Source organism: Indicator indicator, chromosome 3 (assembly GCF_027791375.1).
Source record: "Indicator indicator isolate 239-I01 chromosome 3, UM_Iind_1.1, whole genome shotgun sequence".
Classification (NCBI taxonomy): Eukaryota; Metazoa; Chordata; class Aves; order Piciformes; family Indicatoridae; genus Indicator; species Indicator indicator.
The window spans coordinates 44617886-44638811 of record NC_072012.1 but is presented as its reverse complement, the minus strand read 5'-3'; the positions used below and the strand labels follow the sequence as shown (position 1 = coordinate 44638811).

At 41.2% G+C, this 20926-nt stretch overlaps 1 protein-coding gene across 8 annotated transcripts in view; it reads right to left on the bottom strand.

The window, feature by feature from the left end:
* PPFIA2 (PTPRF interacting protein alpha 2) overlaps positions 1-20926 on the bottom strand; it is a 309460-nt gene that overhangs the window by 8675 nt on the left and 279859 nt on the right. For 5 of the 8 annotated variants that reach the window (XM_054399556.1, XM_054399558.1, XM_054399555.1 and 2 more), the window contains 3 exons: positions 6019-6100; positions 2953-3153; positions 752-814 (listed from right to left, as the gene is read on the bottom strand). In XM_054399556.1, coding sequence (XP_054255531.1) covers positions 752-814; positions 2953-3153; positions 6019-6100 — 346 coding nt within the window. Of the gene's footprint in view, positions 1-751; positions 815-2186; positions 2190-2952; positions 3154-6018; positions 6101-16675; positions 16685-20926 lie in introns of all 8 variants that reach the window. The other 3 variants (XM_054399560.1, XM_054399561.1, XM_054399557.1) reach the window with 2 other exon arrangements.

Genomic DNA, 20926 nt, shown 5'->3' with positions numbered 1-20926 from the left:
GCTGTCTATAAAGTTTTCCAAACTGAAGGTAGGTTTTTCAGTGTTGTATGATGTTTTATCAGCATCGTTGTGAAGCTGTTATGTTATGACATAATGCTTTAACCCAAAACCTAAAATATGTTCCCAGTGAAACAAACAAACAAACAAAAAGTCAGAACTATTGAATAAATTCTACCACCAATTTTTTATGGTCCCCAAAGAAGGGAGAGGTTTGAGGAAAAAATTAAATCAATAAATGATTGGTGTAGTCCATGAACTCTAAATCAAAGAGCGTGAATACACAAGTGTGGACACAAAAGGCTCAGCATTAATGAAAACAGAGAGTTGTGGAATGCACCATTCTCAAGCCTTTTTGGTTTTTTTTTTTTTTTTTTTTTTTTCAGTTTCAGCAGATATAAAACTATATTTAGAAGAGCTACTAGGGAGCAGAGTTACAGGGGAAATGTTGCACCTGGCAACCAGGACAATTGCATTTCACTAAATGAGATTGCACGCTGGCAGTGAAATTATTATGTACTGCAAATCTCCCAATACCGGGTTGAGTTTCACAAAATTTTTGGGATCACAGTAGAGTTGGTAATTTCTTTTGCTGACAAATCATGTGGTTCTTCTCTAAATTCAATTTCACTCCCTCCTGTGACTTTTAATGGCATGCTTGGGAAGCACCCTACAGAAGATCTGGCACCTGCGTTTCCGCAAGTACATCTTAGTTCTCTTTCAAGCCATCTCAAATGGAAGTAGCAAGACTAACCGTTTTAGCTGGAGCAGCAAGGTTTTCCATCTCTTCATGGGTCACCCAGACATTGCCTGAGGGCTATGGACAAGGCCCACAGGGAGGCAGGTGGGATCCATATTAGGTAAGCAGTGGTAAAGAAGAAAGGCAGCACCACTGTAAGTTAATAGCGTATAGCACCACCATCAGCACAACCATGTTCTTGCCTCTACCGAGCTGCAACTAGAGACATCTTTAGGCAACTTGTTTTGTGCCTTTTGTTAGCAGGGTCTGAACAAACATGATGGAACATTTCAACTAGCATTGATGGATGGAACCTGGCAGAGCACAATCACAAAGGAGAGAATAATAATTAAAGCCGCATTTCACACACAGGTGCGAACACCTTCAGCTCACAGCTCTGTCTTTAGCTCTCAAAGAGTCTTTTTTTTATCCCAGCCTAAATATTTTGCACACATCACATGCTCAGATTGTAATCTAAATAATGATCACTTCCCCAATGTTTCTGTCAACCAAAAATGTCAGGAGAATTCATTTGTAAAACAATTTTTCCTCACCCAAATGCTTTCAGTCAAATTATTGTTAGGACAATGATGTGAGGTGGGGAGGGGTTGTGGAAGTGCTGTGTGTTCTTGTGAGCTGAAGTAAATTAACTCTTTTCTTCAGAAAGAGGGGAGACAGAAAAGGCTTGGGACTCAAAAATGCTCATTCCAGGACAAGGCAGCTTTGTACTCCCAATTAATCAGGGAGAAAAAAAATAAACAAGGTAAAATTACTCTCAGGGTTTCTACCTCGAGTCTACTGTCTAATTTCATAAATGTCAATGCTTTTATGCTTTGAAATATGCTTTTAAAATCAAAATTAACTTTGTTTAGTAATTCAACTTCATGTTGGGTCTATACTGCCTCAAAAGAAATTCATTATGATTACCATGGTTCTGACATACTTAACTTTTCTGAGAGGAGAAAACATGAGATGGGGAGCTATAATATTTAAAGAACCTTAGCAACATGAAGCTAAAAGGTCAACCAACAGTCATATTAGAGTCCTGTTGCCCAGGGTCTTTTGTGGTTCAGTGCATCTGGTACTCCTCAAAGGTGTCTCAATTCTAATTTCCACCAAAAGATTCTCCGTGAATTCCATGAAGACAGGAGATTACAAAATTATTATTATCTCATTATTGGAAGTCTGGCCTGCACTACCTGAGCAGTAAGCATTTTCCTTCGTTTCTAAGCCACACTTCCCATCTGATCAAGCCTCATTTTTGCCTTTTGTTTTGTTTTGTTTTTATTATTACAGTCTCTGTTGCTCCTTTCATAGACATCACCATCAGCCTCTCAGCATGAAGCTCCTCTATTATCTTGCTTTTTTCTCATCAGTTTGTCCTGTTTTTTTTTTCTTTTTCCACCAAAAGGTATTTTCTAGCATACATTCTTACTCTCCCCTAATCTACTTTCTTGCTCTTTTAGTTATATTCCCCTCTTCTTTCAGGCTTGTAACTGTGTTTCTTCTCTACTTGCTTCCTTCTACTCTGCTGCCACTGTCTCTCCCTTCCTCACCACATGCACATCCTTCACCTTCCCCTTCCAGGCTCTCCCTTCACACCTCCAATCACTGCTTCATTTTAAAAGCATGAAGAACCCAAAGCCAGTCAACTCAGGTTAGATAACAGTCAAAAGGATACTAAAAAGGGGAATGGGAACAACATTCAAAAGAGCTGTGATCTTAAAGAACCTCTGCCTTATCTTGCCTTGCCCTTTCCTCCCCCTAACCAAACCAAACCCAACCAAACCAAACCCAACCAAACCCAACCCAACCCAACCCAACCAACCCAACCCAACTCAACCCAACCAAACCAAACCACCTCCTCCCCATGACAACAAATAAAATAAACAAAGCAAAGCAAAAGAAAAACAATCTGATTTGGTTGAGAAAGATGGCTCGAAGACAAAATTACAAACAATGAGCTCAATATTCATCATTCAGTTAACATCAAAGTTAGTCAAAGGCATGACTGGAAAAAATAATATCTGCTAAAGGAAAAACATCAACAATCAAAGAGCAAGTCATGAACAAGTCCTTTTAAGTCTCTATAATACAGTTCCCACTGACTGTGAAGTATGTGTGTGTGAACCTTGGAGCCATGCTCATACTACAGAAGTCTTTCTGCAGACTCCTGCTGTGTGAGTGGGGAAGAGAAGTTAGCTAACAGAACTCACTGTTCTGGATGTTGGAGGTGCCGATGGACTTGTCAGTGACACCATCTCCTGGATGGCTAACCGCAGCTTTAGGCGATGGAGAGGATTGCTGATTCCAATTTCTCTTTGAATCTCAGTATCGGACAAGGCAGACATGATAGCTCCACTTTTCACGTTGGCACGGCAGGCAGCGACGTACCAGGCTGGCATGCCCAGCCAGAGCTGTTGAGAGGAAGGACATCCAAAGCATTGCTTCGTTTCTCAAGGGGAATGAATCATCAGCCTGCCACTTGGAATAAGCATGGTAGTACACACAAATGAGTGTGAGCCACAGAGTCATAGAATCAACCTCCAAGACCATCACCTAACACTAATTAATCAACTAGACCATGGCACTGAGTGCCTCATCCAGTCTCTTCTTAAACACCTTCAGGGATGTCAATCCCACCACCTCCCTGGGCAGCCCATTCCCATGGCCAATCTCTCTATCTGTGAAGAGACCAACCCCCACCTGGCTACAACCTCCCTTCAGGTAGTTGTAGATGGCAATGAGGTCTCCCGTGAGCCTCCTTTTCACAAGACTAAACAACCCCAGGTCCCTCAGCCTCTCCTCACAGGGCTGTGCTCCAGACCCCTCACCAGCTTTGTTGCCCTTCTCTGGACACGTTTGAGCATCTCAACATCTTTCCTAAACTGAGGGGCCCAGAACTGGACACAGTACTCAAGGTGTGTCCTAACCAGTGCTGAGCACAGGGCAGAATGACTTCCTTGCTCCTCCTGGCCACACTATTGCTGATGCAGGCCAGGATGCCTTCTTGGCCACCTGGGCACACTGCTGGCTCATGTTCAGCCTACTGTCAACCAGTACCCCCAGGTCCCTTTCTGGCTGGCTGCTCTCCAGCCCCTCTGTCCCCAGCCTGTAGCACTGCATGGGGTTGTTGTGGCCAATGTGTAGAACATATTAAAGCGTAGTAGTTTGGATTGTAAAGTGAGAGGCTTCCTGTTTCTGGTTGCTGCTTCCTGTTCCCAGGTTTTGGGGTGTTGATCTTTTCTGCTGGGCTGGCTACAGGCTTGAAGGGGTGGGGGAGTCGTTTTATGGCTGCTGCTGCTTCTGCTGTGCTTTTCTGCAAGACAGCTAAGCTAATTGTACCTTGGATCACCTCATTAAACTCCTATCTCAACCACAGGGCTTCTTGTATTGCCTTTCCTCCAAAACTTTGTGTGTGGGGCTTGCTTGTGAGACTGGACTGTCTTAAACCAGGACAGTCTGTTTTGGCACCTAAAATGGGGCACGAAAAGGGTTGAGATAATGGAAGGATTCAATTAAGGCTTGTTAAAAGAATTTTGTATACTTTTTTCTTCCCTTAGTATGTGGATGTTCCATACTAATAGAGATTTTTTTGGGGGAGAAGGGGAAACAAAGATATCCCATTTTCCAAGGTCATGTGCAAATATTTGAACTGCCTTTTTGCAGTTTTCATTTCATCTTTTTCATTAGGTACCTTTAGCAATTACAATACAAAGCAGAAATTCTGGAGACATTACCTGCTTTCATTCCTGAATTCCCTGAATATATTCCTGTTAAACCTTTGGAGAGGAACCTTTTTATTTATATCAAAAGGAAAAAAAATTTATCTGATGATCAATGGATAATACCCATAGCAGATCCTGGGCTGCAGCAAGAGAAGTGTGGCCAGCAGGTCAAGGGAGGTGATTTTCCCCCTCTACTCCACTCTGGTGAAACCCCACCTGGAGTACAGTTCTGGAGCCCCTATTACAGGAAAGATCTGGAGGTGCTGGAACGTGCCCAGAGAAGGGCCATGAGCATGATCAGAGGTCTGTATCTCCTCTCCTATGGAGACAGACTGAGAGAGTTGGGGTTGTTCAGTCTGGAGAAGAGAAGGCTCTGAGGAGACCTTCCTGTGGCCTTCCAGTATCTGAAGGGGGCTACAAGAAAGCTGGGGAGGGACTTTTTAGGGTTTCAGGTAGTGATAGGACTAGGGGGAATGGAGCAAAACCAGAAATGGGTAGATTCAGATTGGATGTTAGGAAGAAGTTCTTCCCCATGAGGGTGGTGAGACACTGGAACAGGTTGCCCAGCGAGGTGGTGGAAGCCTCATCCCTGAAGGTTTTTAAGGCCAGGCTGGACGTGGCTCTGAGCAACCTGCTGTAGTGTGAGGTGTACCTGCCCATGGCAGAGGGGTTGGAACTGAATGATCTTTGAAGTCCCTTCCAACCCTGACGATTTTATGATTATATGACAGGAGAACAGGTGGGAATAGAGGGAATTGGTTGGCATAGACAAGGAATAGAAACATGCTCCTTGAGCCAAGAAAGAGCAGCATTTGGGTAAGAATTTTTTGAAGCATTTTGCTTCACCTAAAACATTCAATAATATTTGTCAGGGTATCTCTGTCTTGACTACTACATGAGGTAATGGGAAGGGGTGGGGGAGGAGGTGAACAGGTTCCCTGGATCTCTCCAGAGGGCTCTGAGGAGTATCTGTATTGTTTATAAATTGTAAATATATATATATATATATACACACACACACATATATACATACATATATGTGTGTATGTGTATATATATATATACATATATACATATATATAGTGTGTGTATATATATATACACACATATATACATATATATAGTACATATATTGTATATATATATTTTGTACATATGCATTGCATTTCATGTTTCCAGATTGTAGTAAATAGAGCTTCATTTGCTTCCAAAAACCTTCTGAGCTTGTCTGGCAATTTTGTTTTGGGAGGTAGTTCCCAAATTAGTTGGGGGGAGGGATAATTTCAACCCACCACAGGCATTCAGGTACAATTGATAAAGACTCTTGCCCTGCCCTTATCCTGCTGTGTAATTCTGTCTTACTATTTTTTTTTTTTTTAAACTTTAGTCTCTGAGTTACATCTTCCAGTTTCAAAATCTGCTTAGTGCTCACAGTACATTGGACAGGGGAGAGAGGATAAGACCTTAACTATCTCTTTTAGAAGCTGTGAGGACAAGCACACAGCAGCAGCCTAAAAACGTGACTCAGGTGTCCAAGTTATGTCCGACGCTTACCTCCAGCCAGGCAACCACTGTTGGCCCATCCCACTGTGCAAAAGGCAAACCCTTTCTCCGAGCTTCTTCCAGAAGTTCATGTCTAAAAATGGATCAAAACATGTTAAATACACAGAGGTCTATGCAGGGACAAATAGATGCAACCATGTCTTAAGGACAATGACAGTGAAGCATGATGACAGGCATAGAAAAAGCATAGAAAAGACCAGGGAACAATGCAGCTCCTTCCCCTTTTTGAATATATTCCTTACTCTGTTCTTAAGTCTCCTTTTTTTTTTTTTTTTTTTTCCCTCTGGGTGTACTTTGACATCCCTTTAAACACTTTACATATATAAGATGAGGTTTCTGTTTGTCCTTAAGCAACACAGGACTGGGATACCCTATATAAGAGGATCACTCATAGGTGCCTAAGACATAAGTGAAAAGGAAAAAAAAATAAGGGATTCCTCCTAAAATGAATTTAGCTTTGGTCTGGTAATGGCCCAGAAAGAACCAAACCTGCCAGCTTCTAGACCTGAGCTACACATGGATGTAACACAGCTGGGTATGAGAGGTCTCTGTGAACTGAACCCTGAAACTCTAAATCTGCTGGACCAGGTATGCACAATTTTAGGGTCTCTGGAGTACAGCTATTCCACATCTTAGATAAATCATCCATGGTGAAGTAAGAGTTGGTTGTTTCTTTAATAGTTTGATGGTTATTTGATGTGTGTGGACTTTGTTTGGGGTTTTTTTTCGTGTTGTTTTTCCTCGGTTGGTTGGGATTGGGGTTTGGGTTTGGTTTTGGTTTTGTTTTGTTTTGAGTTATTGTATTACTGCTTATATGCAAAAGGAATTCCTATTGATTGCTGATGCAAACATTTTAATAACAGAGTTTTATACATACAGATAGATAGGTAGGTGTATTTCCATTGAGCTGATCAAATACCAGTCCAACTCCTCCATTTGCAGCTTCTCTGGACTGTAATGAGTTTCATTTTCAAAGCTTGAAACATACTTTTAACACAGTGGCATTAAATATGTGGTAAAGTTAGGTATAGGTCAGTCAATTAGACTATTGATAAAATGCTCTGTGTTAAACATGTTCAACCATTTGACCAGACATTTTTATTCCTGCAGCTGGAATAAAGAATCCACTGGTGGCATAGATAAAGCAGTCCTTTAAAATTACTTTCTTCCCCCTCCCCTGGCATTTAACAACATGCCTCCTCCTGAGTGAAAAAAAAAGAAGGGTCTCTGCAATAACCTGGAAAATTTGGAAAACAAATTAGAAAAAACAAATGCTATACTAATGTAGCATTAGATTTCCTTGCATTTCTACATAACAAGGAAATAACTGGAATTATAGCTTCAATTTTGCTCTGTCCTCCTTTATTACTACAGCCTTTGTGGTTCAGTTATCCCTTCAGCTTTTCAAATATGTATACACCCTCTAAAATCACAGCAGATAAAAGTGACTGAATGATCTTATTTGTAAGGAGTACTCTTTTAGGGATTTTTGCACTGCCAAAGAAAATTTGGCTTAAGTAGAAAGTGGAACTTGAAGATACAATATTGCATCTGTGTTTAAATCCCTGGCTCTGAATATTAACCAAAAGACAGATGCTTCTATGCTCATGCTGCAGTAATATGTAATATTATAAATACTTGGCAGCGTGATTGAAGTTTATCCAGTTCCTCCTCCACACATTTTTTGCAGCATACCTTATCCTTGTCACTCAGATGTCCAAAGACATTTTAGAGCTATCTTTGCTTTCTATGAAAGCAATATTCTCAGTCAAATGAGAAGTTACTCTCTGGGTACACAGACATCATGTAACTTTCAGTGGTTGCTAGAGGTACAGGAATACAATATTCCCAGGGAGACAAGCAGTGAAGGTCAATAGAGAAATACACTTGTCTGCTTAGGAAAGCAGAATTAAGGCATGGCCAGAAACAGCCACCTCCCATCTACCTGTGGATGAGGTCTCTGGGTTGCAGCCTTCCCTCAGAGTCAGTTCTGCAGGGTGCCTGCAAAGCTACACCGGTGCTGTTTCTTTCTGAAGTGCCACCACAGGGCTGCAAGCTGGCATAGCTGTGCTAAGGGGGAGCCAAGCTTTTGGGAATATCCCTTCTCACTTGGCCACATTCAGTGTCCCATGGCAGAGCATGGACCTTGCAAAACCCTGTGTAACCTGCTCTTCATCCACAGCCAGCCCCAGCCCAGGGAGCAGCCCCTTTCTACAGCTGCAAGTCCCATGGAGACATCAGCCTTGGAGGAACTTGATCCCACATTTTTCCTTATCTGGGGTATTCTTTACATTGATGCTAACTGGAAGAGCAGGTTGGCTATCACAGTAAGTGAAAAAGGATATTGTGGCTTTGGGGGGCCACTGGCCTTCCTTGCTTATGCTAGTCTCATGCTCCAAGTGGGAGAGGAGCAGCATATGGTCTACAAGATGAGGCTCAGGAAGTACTGAGCCTATTTCTTTGCTTTGGGATTAAATCCCTCTGTTGCCTAGGGAATCAAAGTGCCTGCCAAACAGGTACTGGTACTTGAAATTCTCAGTTCCATTAAAAACTTAGTTCCTTTTTGCTGCTATTAAAAAGTACATCTTTCTGGGGAGTCCTCACTGCAAAATTTGAAGTAGCCTGATGCTTGGTGTGGAGGCTTAGATTTATTCCAGTGTTTCTCAAGCAAATACACTTGAGACATACATAGAGTATGAAAGCACCTCTGTTACTTCAGAGCAAGTCTGGCTCAGAGAGCTGAAGGCAAGTACAACAGCAGTTATGATTTTGGCTGCAGAAAATGGGCCAGAAATGGGATGCTCTAGTCAAGGACTGCAGTATGACAAACATAATCCAAAGGGTCTTGACATGTCAAAGGAAAGTGTTTCAGTTTGAAACTACTTTTAGTATAGAGTTAAAATCCCTTACTAGGCCATGCCCAGGGAATACAGTTATCATAAAGCCTGTGCCTTCCTTATTGATGTGAAATACGAAAAGGATTTTTATAATATTTTTTTCCCTTAGACAGAATTTTATGCTTCAGAACATATGCTTCTTTCCCTCAGAAGTTTCATTTAAACACCTCTCCAGTATGAAAGTTTATTTAAATTATATCTTCTTTTTTGAGGAATGTACTTTGACTACTTTTAAATACACACAAGGAGATCTGCAGAACCTGAATCTTCAATTTCTAAACCAGACCTAACCCTGAAATTTGTATTTTTTGACTAAGAGAGATATTCTTTAGTTGGTCATCAAAGGAAAATCTGGGGCTTTTTATATGAACTAGTACTACAGAAAAAGACCTCCACTTTTTCAAAATTAAAGTGTGGTGTAGGAAAAAACAGTTATCATTTTGATCAATAGGGCAAAATACAAAAAAATTAATCACAGAATCACAGAATGTTAGGGGCTGGAAGGAACCTCGAAAGATCATCCAGTCCAACTCCCCTGCCAGAGCAGGATCACCTAATACTAGGTCACACAGGAATGCATCCAGGTGGGTCTTGAATATCTCCAGAGAGGGAGACTCCACAACCTCCCTAGGCAGCCTGTTCCAATATTCTGTCATCCTCACAGTGAAAAAAAATATCCTCCTGTTTCTATGGAACTTCCTATGCCTCATCTTCCACCCATTGCCCCTTGTCCTGTCATTGGGCATCACTGAGCAGAGCCTGACTCCATCCTCTTGGCACTCACCCTTTGCATCTTTATAAACATGAATGAGGTCACCCCTCAGTCTCCTCCTCTCCAAGCTAAAGAGCCCTCAGCTCCCTCAGTCTCTCCTCATAAGGAAGATCTTCCACTTCCTCCACCATCTTTGCGGCTCTGCGCTGGACTCTTTCAAGCAGTTCCCTGAGGTTCTTTTTGAACTGAGGGGCCCAGAACTGGACACAATATTCCAGATGAGGCCTCAGAGGGCAGAGTAGAGTGGGAGGAGAACCTCTCTCGACCTACTAACCACAGCCCTTCTAATCCACCCCAGAATGGCTTTGGCCTTCTCGGCCACAAGAGCACATTGCTGGCTCACGGTCAACCTTCCATCCACCAGGACCCCCAGGCCCTTTCCCCCTTCACTGCTCTCCAGCAGGTTAGTGCCCAACCTATACCAATCCATGGGGTTGTTGACTTCATTCAATTTCCCCCTGTCCAACTCTCCAGCCTGTCTAAGTCTGCCTATTTTGGAATACAATCTGAATATTTTAGAAGAGCTTGAACATACTATTGTCCTTGTGGGACAGACATTGGCTTCTTGAAAACATAAGGTCTCAAAAGCCAAGTACTGCAGTGAGTGTAGTTCAATTTTCCTTACAAAAACATGCAACTGATTACAGGAGGATTAAGACATGATTACCCTGAAGTTCATCACTCCCTCTTCCTTTCATTCCAAACAGAAAGTTTGAAGATGGTAAACAGCATTACACAGTTTCTCTAATGTGGAAGAGGCTTTGCAGGGGAACGTGGGGATTTTCTCCTCCTAAGGCTTTGTCAGAAGAGTTCTACATGTTATAATGTGTCCACTTTGCACTGATGAGGAGGTAGGGAATTAAAATGGTATTGTTTTGATGCTCATTTAGTTTTTTTGGCAACATATGAAAACACACTGATAAGGAAGAACTGCCATTAATTAGACATTACTATTGTTTTGCAGATAAGACTTTAAAGCACTTACACTGGAATGAATTCCAAATTAAAGCTGCATTTTTAAAGATAACATTATTACTGTTCAAGAATAAAATCCTCTTCCCAGAGCCATTATGGGAGCAACTGCAATATGCTATTTGAAATATATCATTACCCTGAGCCTGGTTTTGCAAAGCCAGGAAATTTCATTAATATCAACTGTTTAGCACTCATACAAAATTTGAGAGATGTTTGCATTGATCTGTTTTAGGAAAAAAAAAAAGGTGCTTCAAATTAAGTTGTCTTCACTAATGTTTTTTTTTTTTTTAATTTCTTTTTTTCCAGACAGAGAATGAAAAAAAATCACATCATATCAAATTATGTTGTGAAGAGAGAAGCAGGTTTGCCTCCCCAGAACGGACTTATAATGTTTGATCCTCCTAAAAATACTTCCTAAGGATAAACATAGAATGGTCCAGACCAGAAGGGACCTCCAAAGGTCATCCAGTCTGACCTTCCCACAGTCAGCAGGGACATCCCAAACTAGATCAGGCTGCCCAGAGCCTCATCAAGCCTCGCCTTGAATATCTCCAGAGAAGGGACCTCAACCACCTCCCTAGGCAGCCTGTTGCAGTGTTCCACTACCCTCATAGTGAAGAACTTCCTGACATCAAATCTAAATCTGCCCTTCTCTAGTTTGAAGCCATTGCCCCTTGTCCTGTCACTGCAGGCCTTTGTAAACAGTCTCTCTGCAGCTTTCTTATAGGCCCCCTTCAGCTACTGGCAGGCTGCTTTTATGTCTCCCCAGATCCTCCTCTTCTCCAGGCTGAACACCCCCAGCTCCCTCAGCCTATCCTCGTAGCAGAAGTGCTCTAACCCCCTGATCATTTTCATGGCCCTCCTCTGGACCCTCTCCATCAGGTCCATGTCCTTCCTATATTGAGGGCTCCAGACCTGGACACAGGTACTCCAGGTGAGGTCTCACCAGAGCAGAGCAAAGTGGCAGAATCACCTCTCTGAGTCTGCTGGCAATGCTTTTTTTGATGCAGCCCAGGATATGATTTGCCTTCTGGGCTGCAAGCTCACACTGCCTGCTCATGTCCAGCTTCTCATCCATCAGCACCCCCAAGTCCTTTTCCATAGGGCTTCTTTCTATCACCTCATCCCCAGTCTGTGTTGTTAACACTTGGTCATTTTCTTCAGCACCACTTTTCTAAGAGCCAAGTACAACTTCCCAAAGCATCACCAACCTACCAAGATGAGAGCACAGCTGTCTTGCACCATGGGAACTATGAATGCTTCACTATCCCTCTGGACAGCAGGGGCACACGGGTGCAAAAGGAAGGGGAAAAAGAGCAAAAGTCTCTTATTATCCTATAAATTTTCTATTTTATCTCTCTCTCTATATATATCTATCTATATCTATCTACCTACCTATATCTGTATATATTTATATATATATCTCCTTCCCTTGCACTGGGAAAATTCTAGCTTTATATCAGCACCCCTCAGCAACTCATTGCATAAAACTCAATTAACTTGATTAGAAATAAGAGTAATCTTTAAATAGAGTTTGTGTGGGAAGTTGACAAGAACTTGACTTGTCACTCAGTGACATTCATTTTGCTGTAGGAAGATGAGGCTTCTCACTGTGAAGCAAACAAGAATCAACAGCTTAGGATTTCTGGTAGATGTTAACATGCTGTGCAGCACACAGAGTGCAGAATGTCTTAATAAAAGGAACAATGTTTCAACATAGATTTTCATATTTCTGCAAACAGTAGCATTTGCTCTGATAGTTCTAGCAGGGCTCACATGAAAGGTCCTAAGGGATATTATATTGCACATATCATAATCCCACTTGGTTAAAGTGTAATCATAAATGTAAGACCAGTTGAAAAGGAGGCATGGTAAAGTGACTGAATCACAGAACCACAGAATGTGAGGGGCTGGAAGGGATCTCAAAAGTTCATTCAGTCCAACCCCTCTGCCAGAGCAGGATCACCTAGAGCAGATCCCACAGAAATGCATCCAGACAGGTCTTGAATATCTCCAGAGAGGGAGACTCCACACCCACCCTGGACAGCCTGTTCCAGTGTTCTGTCACCCTCACAAGGAAAAATATTTTCCTCTTGTTTCCATGGAACTTCCTATGCCTCAACTTCCACCCATTTTCCCTTGTCCTGTCATTGGGCCTCACCCAGCAGAGCCTGACTCCATCCTCTTGGCACTCACCCTTCACATCTTTATCAACATGAATGAGGTCACCCCTCAGTCTCCTCCTCTCCAAGCTCTCCTCCATCCACTAGAACCCCCAGGTCCTTTTCCCCTTCACTGCTCTCCAACAGGTCAGTCCCCAACCTATACTGATCCATGGTGCAAGACTCTACCCTTGCCCTTGTTGAATTTAGTTCAATTTCTCCCTGCCCAACTCTCCAGCCTAAGTCTGGCTTAATGGAAGCACAGCCCTCTGGTGTGTCAGCCACTCCACAGAGTTTTGTGTCATCTTGTGTCAGCAAACTTGCTGACAGTGCATTCTGTGCCCTCACCCAGGTTGTTGATGAATATATTGAATAGTCCTGGTCCTGATCCCTGAGGGACTCCACCAGACACAGGTCTCCAACTAGACTCTGTGCCATTGACCACAACTCTCTGACTTCTTTCCTTTAACCAGTTCACAACAGCAAAGTACAAGCAGAATCTATCTTAAAATTTTGGCTAACAGGCAATTTAGAGCCTCTGAAGTGGGCCCTCTTGTTCTTATTATTGACACTATTATTGCTATTATTAACACTAAAAAGTTTCATTTACAACAAAGTGTTATACATGATTTCTACAAGAGAAACAGAGCAGATCAAATATGCAACATTTATCTAAGTAATCCAATGATTTCAAGTAAAGATTAAAACACATCTGTCTCTCAAACGCTAACATACTCACATTCAAAGGCTCCAAAATTCAGGAGAGAGGATTTATAATGAATTAAGCTGGATTTGGCATCTGCTATATATGTAAAAGAGGCTAGAATCCTGCAATGAAGGTCACTGTATAACAAAATAAAGTGGCTGAACTTGTATAAAATAAATGATCATATCAAACATCTAATACAAAATAAGTTTCATTCTACCTATGTATTTTCTGCAAGACTAACAATGTCTTTAAAAGTACAAAGCAGAAAAAAAAAGACTAAGTAGATATTGCCATATAATTCTGATTTAATTAATCAGAAAGGATCCATCTGACTTAAAATCTGCAGTAATTAAAAACTGGGTCAGATCCTGTTTCAGCTCTGGCATGTAAATGACCTAGCTGCTAAATAATTTGAAATCTTCATTCAATAGAAATGGGTAGAGTCAGATTGGATGTTAGAAGGAAATTCTTCACCATGAGGGTGGTGAGACACTGGAACAGGTTGCCCAGGGACGTAGTGGAAGCCTCATCCCTGGAGGGTTTTAAGGCCGGGCTGAGTAACTCTGAGCAACTGGATGAGGAAATTAGTGCCATGATTTAGTTGATTAGATGGTGTTGGGTGATAGGTTGGACTTCATGATCTCAAAGTTCTTTTCCAACCTGGTTAATTCTGTGATTCTGTGTCCCTGCCCATGGCAGAGGGATTGGAACTAGATAATCCTTGAGGTCCCTTCCAACCCTGACAATTCTGATTCTGTGATTCTTTCTCCTTTTTGATACTTGATATAGTAGTCAGACTGAGAACAAAGGGCAAAATTAAGCTTCCTTTCTTCATGGAATGTTTTGCATCCAAGTTTAAGGACTTTAAAAAAAAACCTAGCTGAAATACAGAAATCAGGATGCAACTAATAAAGTTTTAAAATCTATAGAACTAGGAAGTACAGTTTAAATTTAACTGCATCTGAGATACACAGATAGGCAAAGGAGATTTAACAGTGCTGTAGTTATATTGTATAGGTCTACATGTTCACAGAACCATAGAATCACACAATGGTAGGAGTTGGAAGGGATCTCTGGAGATGAAGTCCAACCCCCCTGCCAAAGCAGGATCACCTAGGGCAGGTCACACAGGAACATGTCCAGGTGGGTTTTAAAAGTCTCCAGAGAAGGAGACTCCACAACCTCTCTGGGCAGCCTGTTCCAGTGCTCTGTCACCCTCACAGTGCAGATGTTTTTCATGTTGAGGTGGAGCTTCCTGTCTTCCATTGCCCCTCATCCTATCACAGGGCAACACTGTGAAGAAACTGGCCTCTTCGTCTTAACACTAACCCTTCAGACATTTGTGAACATTAATAAGATCTCTCAGTCTTCTCCAAGTTAAACATCCCCAGGTGTCTCAGACAGATGTTCCACTCTCTTAATTATTCTCATAGCCATCTGTTGGACTCTCTACTATTTTTCTCTCTCTGTTTAACAGGGGAGCCAAGAACTGGACACAATACTCCAGATGTAGTCTCTCCAGATGTAGTCTCCCCAGGGCAGATTAGAGGGGGAGGAGAACTTCCCTTGACCTGCTGGTCACGCTCTCCTTAGTACACCCCAAGATCTACCTTTGGCCTTCCTGGATACAAGGGCACATTGCTGTTCAATGGATAACTTATTGCTCACCAGGACTCCAAGGTCCTTCTATATGGAGCTGCTTTCCAGCAAGTCAACCCCTAATCCACCCTTATATATGGCGTTGTTCCTCCCCAGATACAGGACCCTACATCTACCCTTGATGGTGCCTCTTTGCCCAGCACTCCAGTCTGTCCAGATCTTGCTGCATGGCTGCACAGCCTCCTGGTGTATCAACCAACCCTCCAGTTGGGTATATCTGCAGACCTACTGAGGGTACACTCTTAGCTTTTCATCCAGGTTGTTGATGAAGATGCTGGACAAGACTGGACCCAGTACTGACCCTTGGGAAACACCACAAGCTACAGGCCTCCACCTGGACTCTGTGCCACTGATCACAACCCTCTGAGCTCTACTGTTTAGCCAGTTCTCAGTCCACTTTGAGTGGATGTCAACTGAAAGGTAGCATTGTTTTGTTTTGTTTTTTACTGAAAACACATAATGAGCTAAGTGAAGCATGTTCAGGAATGCTTAATTCAGACCCTGACAAATTAGAGCTGCTGAGAGCTACTATAAAAAAAAAGAAATAATAAAACACCTGTGAAATAAACAGACTTGCAAAAAAAAAAAAAAGTAATAAACACCTGTGAAATAAATAGACTTGCATAATGCACACAGCCTTGCAATTTTGTATGTACTGTACTCCATTATTGATCCTTGGGCTCCCAGGTTGATTACATGTTATCAAATCTGTTCTTACAGAGCCACTTCATAAACACATAGTCTAAATTAATGTGGTAACATATTCTAAATCCATGTAGTACTCCCAGTTATCTTTGAGTTTTTCATCTTTACACCCTCAGAAAGTGAAAACGTACATGCTTTGATGAGATGAAATTTTCTCCCCAACTTCCAATAATGATTCAAGAAAAAACATTTGCATGATAGATCAAAGAGCAGATGAAGACTTTAAACTTGATATCAGGACAACAATTAAAAAAAAAAGAACTGGTAAAAAAGAAAATAGTAATACTGTGATACTACAAAGTATGATGACTCCAACAGGAAAAAAAAATATAGACTGTATATTTTGGATTATTTGTGAGCTTCAGTTCTCTGTGATTTAATGGAACAGAATGTATAGGTCAAGAGCATTTGTTAGTCTGGGCCTTCACTCTCACAATTTTTTCTCTGACTTAAACTTTTAAATGTTTTTGTGATTCTGTGCTTTAGGCCTCCTACAATTCAGTGTTTAGTTGTTAAAAATCAACAGCAGTTATCTCCATGCGGCTAATCCACTAAGTTAAGCCCTACAGAAGCAATTCCTGACCTTAGTTTGTGTATGCTTTTGAGGTTTGCCATTGGATGCTTTGAAACTTATCACTTGGGGCAGTTTTCTGCATGGATTTGTTGAGGAAAGTTCACAGAAAAAATGAAAAGAAATAAGAATAAAACATAGAAAATAAACATGGTGCTGAAAATGAATATGTTCAGCAGCCATGGTGTTATAACTTACCCAGATATGCTTTTCATGAGATGGAGAGAGATGAATGGAAAAAAAAAAAAAGGCACATAAATGTTAATGAACATACAGCAGTCCATAAAAAAATAAAATAAAATCATATGATAGATAAAATAATACCATTATAACCACAGAAATCTTTCTAACTGGTATCTGAATACTTTAAAGATGTTAAATATTCTTGTGAAGAACAGATGCACCTTTAGAATGAGGTTTTCATTAAACTGATGTTGGCTGTTTATTAGCTACCACATTTGTGATGTTTGCCTGGATCTGAATATTTTTATAACATTTTTTGTGTAGCACCAAAAATCCAAACCATCTCAAACTCAATAAAACTGAGTGGACTACAAACCAAGGTTTCCTTTTCTGTATGTTTAGTAAATTTTTAGCAAAATATCTTACAGGAATCATAAGTGACCTGGACTTGGGGTTTTTGTGGTAGTTTGTTGTTGTTGTTGCTTTAACTATGCAGATTTCATTCACCTAAGTGGCTAACGTTTGTAATGCTTATTTCTTATGTGCAGTGCTTTAATTTGAGCAGTCCTACTGATACTAAATGAGTAACAATACTGGTATGAGTGATTTACCCTCTAGGCAACCTATTCTTGCCAATAAAGTTGGTAACTCTAGGAGGAGAAAGCAGGATGCCATTGCTGTTGATAAACCTTCTTCAGCATCCTTTAATTGCCATTATAAAAACAAAATTACAAGCCTGAATGAAACTCAGACATATCAGAATGTTTTATTCCCATTAGCAAGTGAGTTACAGAGATACAAAAATGCTTGGTAGATATAGCTGTCAAAAACTTGAGGATGAAAAGCCTGTGCTCTGATTAACTAAGAAGAAGTTGCAGACATTTCTTTGAGTTCACAAGGGTGCTGGTTTCAAAGCCCTAAATTTTGTCTTCCTGTGTGTGAAATCAGCAGAACAGCTCAGAGAGAGGAGGGAAAGTGTGATACAGAAAAGCAGATGGAAGCAAAGGACAAATTTATACACAGAAATTTGAAGAAAGGAAAATTAAGGAAGGGAAGGACAACAAAGGTATGCAATATAAATGCAAAGGACTACAGAACTATTCAAACTATTCAAGCTTTGGGGGAAGTAGCACTGGAACTGAACATGGTGTTCCTGATTCATGCTAACTGCAAAGACTGACTTGAACACTTTGGGAAAATCCTTTAATCTTGGACCTTCCAGAGGCTATTGAACTCCCACTTCTTACATCTTCCTCTGAATACTCCTCTGGGTATTAGTAGAAAGAAAGAAACAAAGGGATTAATTAGAAAGTGAGTAATTTTCTGGCAGCATTAATTGAGATGACAGATTGCAGTCACTTGAGGATAACTTATGGGACCTGAAGGCCATTCCTGTCTCCTCCATTACAGAAGCAGAGGATAAAGGGACACTTTTTCACCTCCTAAGCATCTTTTCTGCAGAATACTAAAATGCAGCACCAAAAAAAAAATCTTTAAATTCCAGTTTTAGTCTTCTCATAAGAGTTGTCTTATGGCATTTATTGAGGGAACAAAATTATTTCCCTCAGACATATTAAAAGTCATGTATTTTGTTTTTAACTCTACTGTGTATTATCCCTTGAATTCTAATTCTACAGTTAATTTGACAGGATATTTGCACCTGCTGGAGATCATTGTCTAGAGATAGAATCACAGAATGGCCCAGGTCAGAAATGATCTCCAAAGGTCATCCAGTCCAACCTCCCTGCAGTCAGCAGGGACATCCCAAACTAGACCAGGTTGCCAGGGGCCTCATTGAGCCTCACCTTGAATATCTCCCGGGAAGGGACCTCAACCACCTCCCTGGGCAACCTGTAGCAGCGTTCCACCACCCTCACAGTGAAGAAATTCTTCCTGATATCCAACCTAAATCTGCCCTTCTCTAGTGTGTAGCCTTTGCCCCTGGGTCTGTCACCTCAGACCCAGATCCAGCTGCATGCATGAGAGTAGATGCTCATATTTATCCGAAAATCCCAAACGGCAATAGATAGGCTAAGACAGATCAGACAGATACTGGGGCAGTTTGTGTTTGAGTAAAAACTTGCAGCTTCCCAATACAAATATAATTATCTTTTATGAGGGAAAAAAAACCCAAACAACCCAAACTTGGCAAAGGATAAGAATATTATTTGTATTATTTGTAAAAAGACAAGATATTAAACAAAAAAAAAATAAAAAAGAGTTAGAGATAAGATCAAATAAAATATGTTGCACCAATTTTTTCATCCTCAGAACAATCTGAGTAAGGTTTAATAATCCTGTGCAACAATAGCAATGACCAATATATCCTTACATTTGCATGCAAGGCTCCAAGTGTCTAACATAACAGCAAGATACATTTTTCATATTGCAAAAGCCTTGACTGTCTTATGATTTGAAAGAGTCTTCTCAGTAAATGTGTAAAATGTTTGCTGAAGGAATAAGTGTCTAAATGATCAGATACCAATCCAGCCAAGAGAAAACTGTGGCAGACACACCAGACAATCCTAGACTGTTTATCAGAACACTCAATACTTCTCCTTCCTCCACTGGAATGAGAAAATAGAAAATAATCCCTACCGAAGACAATATTGTTTGACTGAAATGGAGGAAGTACTGAAGATCAGACTGAAAGTTCCTAACAACAGCAAGCAGTTCCTCATAGGTGAGGTAGGCAGGGAAAAAAATTAAATGCAAACCTTGCGTGTTCATAGAATCATAGAATCATAGAATCAGTCAGGGTTGGAAGGGACCACAAGGATCATCCAGTTCCAACTCCCCTGCCATGGCCAGGGACACCTCACACTACATCAGGCTGGCCAGAGCCTCATCCAGCCTGGCCCTAAACACCTCCAGGGATGGGGCCTCAACCACCTCCCTGGACAACCCATTCCAGGCTCTCACCACTCTCATGGGGAAGAACTTCTTCCTCACATCCAGTCTGAATCTCCCCACTTCCAGCTTTATTCCATTCCCCCTAGTCCTATCACTACCTGACAGCCTAAAAAGTCCCTCCCCAGCTTTCTTGTAGCCCCCTTCAGATACTGGAAGGCCACAACAAGGTCACCTCGGAGCCTTCTCTTCTCCAGACTGAACAGCCCCAACTCTTTCAGTCTGTCCTCATAGGAGAGGTGCTCCAGCCCTCTGATCATCCTGGTGGCCCTTCTCTGGACATGTTCCAACATGTCCATATCCCTCTTGTAATAGAGGCTCCAGAACTGGACACAGTACTCCAGGGGGGGGTCTCACCAGAGCTGAGTAGAGGAGGAGAATCACCTCCCTTGCCCTGCTGACCACACTTCTGATGCAGCCCAGGATCTGGTTGGCTTTCTGGGCTGCAAGAGCACATTGACAGCTCATGTTGAGCTTCTTGTCCACCATCACCCCCAAGTCCCTCTCCTCAGGGCTGTTGTCCAGCCAGTCCTGTTCCTAAGGACTCAGTAAATGCAAGATTTGGAAGGGGAAAAAAAAGTATTGTATTCTTTAGAGCTACTGTAAAAAAGCTAACTCATGTATATTTTAGCATATAATAAAGTTTAATAAGCATTAAATATACAGGAATATTAGATGGATGGCAGAGAAAAAAGAAGACCTTAATCCAATTGGATTAATTTTTTTTTTTCAAAATGTGGGCAATTAAGAAAAACCATTAGAAACAGCTTTTTGCATATCCATCAGAGGACAGAGGATCTTTGTAGCCACAAATACACTATGTCAAATGCTAATGGCAGTGGCACACAGGAAACCTAATTAAAGGCAATTTGTGTGGATTAAAAAAAACACCTGCAGCATTTCAAACTTATTCCACAAAAAGATCTACTTAGACTTTATTTTTTTCCCCAAGTAGCCTTTTGACACAGATCTAAACCTTACGTTTGCTGTAAAAAATGAAAGTCCTCATGTTCTCTCACATTGATTTTGTTCTAAGGTGGATTTCCATAACATGAGGCTTATTCTTTGTGCCACTCTCTCTATTGTCTCCTAATGTTTGCAGGACATATGCAAATTAAAACCAACAAAAAAACTGAAGCATTATCAAGAATCAGTCAAATTTATCAAAGGACCTTATCAACATTTCTAATTTTTTTTTTTTCTTCTAGATAGAAAGGAAGAAGGGTCAACTAACATAATATATTCTGTTCATACAGGAGTTACTGCTGTTTAATATGTACATCACCGGAGTCAGATGGGACTTAACAGCACTGAAATTCTCCCAGCAAGGTTAATTATAAGGCTATGAATATTCTT